This window comes from Limulus polyphemus, unplaced genomic scaffold, assembly GCF_000517525.1.
Source record: "Limulus polyphemus unplaced genomic scaffold, Limulus_polyphemus-2.1.2 Scaffold5885, whole genome shotgun sequence".
Classification (NCBI taxonomy): Eukaryota; Metazoa; Arthropoda; class Merostomata; order Xiphosura; family Limulidae; genus Limulus; species Limulus polyphemus.
This window is the reverse complement of record NW_013671495.1, coordinates 32,789-40,045: the sequence shown is the minus strand read 5'-3', so window position 1 is coordinate 40,045 and position 7,257 is coordinate 32,789. Positions and strand designations below refer to the sequence as shown.

Below are 7,257 nucleotides of genomic sequence, written 5' to 3'. Positions count from 1 at the left end.
CGCTGGAAGCATGCGCGATGGAGTTTCTAGAAGGATCATGACTTTTCTTGCCAACTCTAATCTGTTCTAGGCGCCCTCTTTTTTAGTATATAAGCTCGACAAATAAAGCGGAGATATAATTGCAGATAGATAGATATAGAGACAGATAATTGAGTCAAGCGAGCGGTAGTGACGGTAATATAAAGTGTGTGTTTTGTTATCGACATTGCAAACGTATTGACTGTGGAAATTCTGTGTATTGCAAAGTTTTATCGAGAAAGAATAAACTAGTTTTAATTAAGAAAGGACTTGTGTCGCTGAAGTTTCTCGGAAAGAATTTCTACGGGAAATTAACAAACAAGCAGATACACAACAATAATATCTGGAAGGTTTATTTATATTTCGCATCACCAGTTTTCCTAACATAATATCTAGAAGGTTTGTTTATATTTCGTATCCCCAGTTTTCCAAACAGAATGTCTGAAAAGTTACTTTTTAATTTATATTATCTGCTTTCATTACAGAATGTCTAGGGGGTTCTTTTTTGTTTATTTCGTATCATCAAAGTTTATCGAAGTTAATTATAATATCATTAATGTTATCCCCTACCAGTAATTTCATAGGGGGAATAAACCTTCTGATGGTTAACAAAAATACACTCTGGTAACCACTGACAAAAATAAAATCTAGTAAAATATGTAATCATTACATTCCTTGCTAAATAACAACAGATGGATTTAATTTTGGGTTTCTCTATCCTGGCATCTTTTCTGATAATATTAAAACTATTTCTAATATATTTTAATGTTACTCCAGTTATGTTGGACCTCTTAATGAACTACACATGGTCTGTACAAACACCGTCGTTACTTATATCCATTTCTAAGATACTAACAAGTATTTAACTTGTTCTTTCTCTATACTAACAGCGAAGGTCTATCGCTGGAGGCAATGGAGACAGGGTAAGACACCTTATTCACTTTAAGCATGCTCTAAATAAACATAGTTTGTATGTAACTAGGGTAGGTTCTCAGCTGCTTGTTATCATGTATCTTGTTTTATACCGAAAATGTTACTTATAACTTAAAAACCTGGAGCTACTCGAAAATGTTACTTATAACTTAAAAACCTGGTGCTACCAGTTTGTTAGTCATCATTATCCCTTGTGTTTTCTCGGTTGAAGTATTTTTTGATAATTCGAATAATTCTTAGCTTTGTTTATTTCAAATACTTTTGATAACACAGAAACGTTTAACTTAATGTTCGTACAAGCTACTACCAACAATCTTCTCGTGTTTTTTTTTACTTAAGATACGTTTGATAACACAGAAACGTTTAACTTAATATTCGTACAAGCTACTACCAACAATCTTCTCGTGTTTTTTTTACTTAAAATACGTTTGATAACACAGAAACGTTTAGCTTAATGTTCGTACAAGCTACTACCAACAATCTTCTCGTGTTTTTTTTACTTAAAATACGTTTGATAACACAGAAACGTTTAGCTTAATGTTCGTACAAGCTACTACCAACAATCTTCTCGTGTTTTTTTACTTAAAATACGTTTGATAACACAGAAACGTTTAGCTTAATGTTCGTACAAGCTACTACCAACAATCTTCTCGTGTTTATTTATATGAAATACGTTTTGTAACACAGAAATGTTTAGCTTACTCTTCGTACCAGCTATTGCTATCATTCTTCTCTGGTTTGCTTACCTGGTTTATCTTCTATTACTCAGAAATAACAACCTTTCTGCTCTTACCAGCTGCCACCCCCTTTATTCTTTTGTATACGTGATGGAATAAATGACTCCAATCTTTTCTTATACTGTAATTTTAGGCAAACCTTTCTTCTGCTCATACTTATGTCATGTGATGCAGTCTTTCTTCTCCCTTCTTCATTGTGGTTGGGTTAGCTTTCTCGTCTCTTCATCCATTTTTTATTAATTTTCCCGATTTTTTTTATTCCTTGGTTTTAGATAATATTTCCGATTTTTGCTATCGTTGTGGACGCCTTTCTCTACTCGTCTTCTGATTATGTTGGACAAATCATCTCATCTCTCTTGTATTTTTCATGCTGAGAATAACAACCCTCATGTGTTGCACCTGTAATGTTGAGATCAAAATTCCTCTTCTGTTGTGCCTGTGATGATGAGAATAACATCCTTTTTCCTTTGTACCTGTGATGCATAGAATAACATCCATTTTATGCTATACCTGTGATGCCTAGATGGTAGTGGATACCTTTCATTTTGTCTTATACTTCTGATATTTGGGATATCTTGATCATTGTATCCATAGTAGTGGATACCTTCCTTTTCTTTAAGTTACCTTTCACTTTAGTTACACTGATGTTGAAGACCACTTATTTTCTTTCTTTTATCTGTAAATATCAGACTATACCGTTCAGCTCTTTTGTACCCGTGATGGGAAAGATATCATATTTCAGTTTTTTGTTCGTCTTCATTATATATAACGGTTGGCATGGCCTGGTTGTTAGGATACTCGAATATGTGGGTGGCGGGTTCATATCCATTCAGAGAACATACTCGCGCTTTAGCCTCACTATTTTTTTGGTCAAGAATGATTTACGTTAGCAGTGGATGATGTTGACATGTTACCTTCCTCTGGTCAATCACTTCTAAATTAGTGACTGTTACCACAAATGTCTTTGAGTAGCTTTAGGCGAAATGCAACAAACAAACCGTTACTTCTAACATCAATAATGCATTTTTAATTGTTATTGTGAAATACATACCTTCCCTTTACCTGAATTAATAATAATTATGGCTGTTTCTGGTACTCATATGCTTGAACTTTAACTGTATTTCCTTCATTTGTATCCATTATAATAAAGCACTTTTTCTGTTATCTTATGGTTGTAAAATTAAGTGTCTCTGCTCTCGTTCTCTTGACCTGTTTCCTCTGTAATAATAGGATATTATCCCTACGAAATTTTGTTATTATATAAAACAGTATCACATAATGCATTATGATCGATTAATTAATAAACTGTCTATAAGTATATAACATTTCATGAACAAATATTACTTTCTACTTTTAATTACGTTGTAAGAACACTTACTTGAGAACTTTGATTTTTTGCATATATTTTGAAAACATGGTGTTTCTTCTTCAGAGTTCAAGGTCAACGAAAGAATAGCTTTCAAGTCAGATTTCGGACTACAAAAAACCATGGACTATTATTGTGGTTAAATAAGGGGGCAACAATATATGTTGACTACCTTTCCCTGGCTATTATGAACGGCTTTCTGGAATTTAGTTTCAACCTTGGAAAACAGCGCCATCTCTTGGTGATACGAAGTTTAAGTAAAGTAGATGACGGTCGGTGGCACACAGCCAATATCGAAAGGTAATATTTGATTTATAATTTTGATATCATTAGAAAACATTTTTCCTATTTATCGTTTGTTTGATTATATACCAGTTATTACCTTGTGATATATAAAAGCAAAATTCACTGTCCGAAGATTCATTGCTTAATCATTCGGTCTGAAAAACAAATATACAGTTACGTGTGAAAATTAGGCTTAAAGTTGTTAAGATATATAAAACGCAAATACATTCATTACTTTACGAATATTTCTTTAGAGTTTGACCTGATGTGACTAGTTTTAATTCATTTTAACTTTATAAACGCTTTGCATCACATTAAGTTTGCATTTACGTTTAACATGGGCTTCTATTCATTACATGACACTTAGCTCTCTATGCTTGGCTGTTAAAAAGTTTTAAATTGTCGTTGTTGTGTATTCTTCATATATTAACGTAGAGGTAATTATATTTGACAGAACTATCTGATGTTCGTGAGGTACCAAAGCAAAAATATGCTCCCAGTTTTGTTACATTCAGAAACTTTCTACTCTTTAATACATACATTATTTGAACGCAAAGTATGGTCATATACACACAGACTGAATGTAACTTAACGTTAATCAAAGTTCTGAGACGGAAGTGACGGGTGCTTACCCCTAATTATGTAACTATATAGTCATCAAAATATTTATAAAGAGCATCAAGAAATTATGTCTACGTAACACCTACAGAATCCACTCATCAAACCGTTGTCGTTAACCGTGATTATGTGACTGTATTGATTTTTAAACGTAATAAAGTCAGGGCTACCAACATGATGGTTACTATGTTTGACTAACACCTACAAAATCCACTCATCAAACCCTTGTAGTTAACCCTGATTATGGTAACTATATTTATTTTTAAACGTAGTAAAGTCAAAGCTACCAACATGATGGTTACTATTGTTACGTATCTACTTGTTTGTTAATTTCCGGTAGAAATTCTTTCCGAGGAACTTCCGCGATAAAAGTCCTTCCTTTCTTGATTAAACCAGTTTATTCTTTCTCGATACAAACTTTTAGTACACAGTAATTCCACAGTCAGTACGTTTCTCGTCACTTTAGACTTAACAACTTTTATAACACGCGCTATAAATCACAGCGATTCACAATCTCGATAATTTCGCTCTCTACGAGTGCAAAACACACACTAGCTCGAAACAGAATCGTAAATTACCCGAAACTCACCGTGACTACTGTTCGTTTAACCATCTCCTGGCTTTTCACTGCCAGGCTTATATACTAACAAATAGGCGTCTCGATCACACTCGAACTTCCCCGATAATTCGAGAAACTCGGTCACGCATGTGCTAGCAGCGTCACGTGACTTCTGCTGTCGTAACACTATGTTTGACTAACACCTACAGAATCCACTGATGAAACCGTTGTCGTTATTCCTGATTATGTAACTATATTGTCTTTAAATTTGTTCAACCCCAGCAGTACATCTTCAATTCATTGTATTTTACTTTACACTGAAGCTAAATAAATTTCTTGGTATACAGTTTTACTGCGAACTTTAGGCCGAGAACTACTCCAAGATCCTGTACTCTACTGATAATATATATATATATATTGTTTCTTTCAGACGGGAAAGATTAGGAACACTTCGTGTAGACGACGGCCCCCTAGTGAGTGCTACCTCAGAACCTGGAGCGACTGAACTGAATACCGATGGGGTTCTCTGGCTAGGTCAGTCTCTCTACTCCTCCGTATGCTTGTCTGTATTTTCGTTTCTTTCACTATCCTCTGCACTGTTTATTTCCTTTTGCTGAGAAAGGCTATTCAACATTCCTGTTATTAATTAGCAGTAGTTAAAGAGCAATTTCAAGTTTGTCTTTACAATAGAATATACCAGTTGTTGCCGGCCAAATTCTAAATACCAAATACAATTAGGCTTACTTCACGGTGTTCTTACTATTGAATACATTTAAGAAGAGCACGTACCACAGGCGCCGTTCAGTTTTGTGACAAATCATACATTATTGTTACCAGTCATGTAAGATTGTCTTAGCATTTTTGTGCTCCCTCATCCAACTTTCCGTAAAAGTTTGCCTGTCGTGATCAAAAGTTGAATAAGACAGTTCTAAGGCTACAGTTGTTATTCTTATTGACGCTTAACTTTGGTTTATTGTTTTGAACTTCATAATAGTTTGAAGTAATTAAATTCTGACTTCGATTACTTATCATTACAGTATATTACAATACAGTTGAACTGCGTGAATAGGGGAAGGTGTGCATTAATTAAGACAATCCATGTTTTTCTTTGCAGGTGGTTCTCCTGGACTTCCAACCGGACTTCCCGTGCAGTACTATTCCGGTTTTAATGGTTGTATAGAATCAGTGCTAGTAGATGGAGACCCACTATATATTATTATGCACGGTTCTGGCGCCGTTCAGTTTTGTGACAAATCATGATGGACACTGAGATCTGGCCTGTAGTTGCTATAGACTGGATAGCTGATTGACCTGCAGGCCGTGTCTTCTTCAAGTGGACTGAATGGACAGGACTGACCTCTAGTGTTTGCAGTGTGCCAACTTGTATTTACGACAGTGTGGATATGTATATAGTCCTCTCTACGTTTTGAAGAATATTAAATATGAACATGAGATATATATATATTTATGTCAGATGTTTGTCATATATTAATGGCAAAAACGCTGGCCTAAACCACTGATGCTGAAGCACTTAATCCCAGATATTCAACTTTAATTACTCCATTTGTCTTCAACGTGGTTTCATTTCCAAGTGCTTCCTAAGAGTCGCAAAACAAAAATTTGTTCAGGTGACTGTAACAATAAAAACCATGATCGTCAATTCAGTTAATATCTGACTCTCGCTTGTTTTCGAAGTACTTCAATCAGTTCTTTGTTCCTTAGTAACTTGTTTAATGTTATATGATACATGTTCACTACTGACAAATACGTATGTACGTGAACAAAGTAACAATTTATGAAGTTAATTGAAGTTTTAATCATATATGTGGTTGATTTCACGTAAGCATTTAATGAAGTGTTGTTATGTCGTCTAGGCCTAAAGCGATATTGATAAAACCGTTATCAAAACCCTTTTCACCATGTTCCTTAGAACGCATTGATTTATAACTTATTCAACACCTTCCTTAAGTCAGCACACTTGTTTTACTCTTAATAAAAACAGCTACAAATTATACAAAAACAGAAGGAGGTAAAAAAAGTATCACACACGAATTTATCTTATTTTTGGCTATTTGTAATAACAGCAAAAACCGGTTACTTAATCGAACCTAGAATTCGATTATACTGTTACGTCTCTGTTCGTTTGTTAATTTCCCGTAAAAATTCTTCCCGAGAAACTTCAGCGATACAAGTTATTTTTTAAATAAAACTAGTTTATTCTTTCTCAATACAACTTTGCAATACACTTAATTTCCACACTTAAACACACGCTATACTTCTCAACGAACGATTCACGAACTTTATTTACTACCGCGCTTGACTCAATTGTCCGTCTATATCTTTAATCTCTCTGTCTGCCATTCTATTCCGATTAATTGTCTGGCGCACTTATATACAAGAATAGAGGGCGCCTAGCAAATACTGGATTATTCGTGATGTTCCCCAATCTTTCTAGAACTCATTACGTGTTATCAGAGTCACGTGACTTCAGCTGTCGTAACACTGCCCCTTCCTTAGTATTGTTCGTCCGGAACAATAGCCACTTACATTAAACGAATGGAAAATTAACAATAACTTAATTAAATGTACAGAATTTACAAACACAAAATTAAAATTCAACAAAATCTCTTAATTTTACGGGATGTAGCTTCTTCTGTACTGGTCTCCGTCTCGTTGGCTTCTGCTTCACGTGGGGTTCATCTGCTCCATCAGGAAATGTTCTATTATCGATAATAGTCACA

General features: G+C 34.6%; 1 protein-coding gene across 3 annotated transcripts in view; it reads left to right on the top strand.

Moving 5' to 3' along the window:
- LOC106473103 (agrin-like) overlaps positions 1–6,433 on the top strand; it is a 24,485-nt gene extending 18,052 nt beyond the window's left edge. For 2 of the 3 annotated variants that reach the window (XM_022401601.1, XM_022401600.1), the window contains 4 exons: positions 909–941; positions 3,121–3,354; positions 4,947–5,050; positions 5,631–6,433. In XM_022401601.1, the coding sequence (XP_022257309.1) occupies positions 909–941; positions 3,121–3,354; positions 4,947–5,050; positions 5,631–5,776 (517 nt within the window). In that variant the 3' untranslated portion in view covers positions 5,777–6,433. The remainder of the gene's footprint in view (positions 1–908; positions 942–3,120; positions 3,355–4,946; positions 5,051–5,630) is intronic. The other variant, XM_022401602.1, reaches the window with a different exon arrangement.
- The last annotated feature ends 824 nt before the right edge of the window (positions 6,434–7,257 follow it).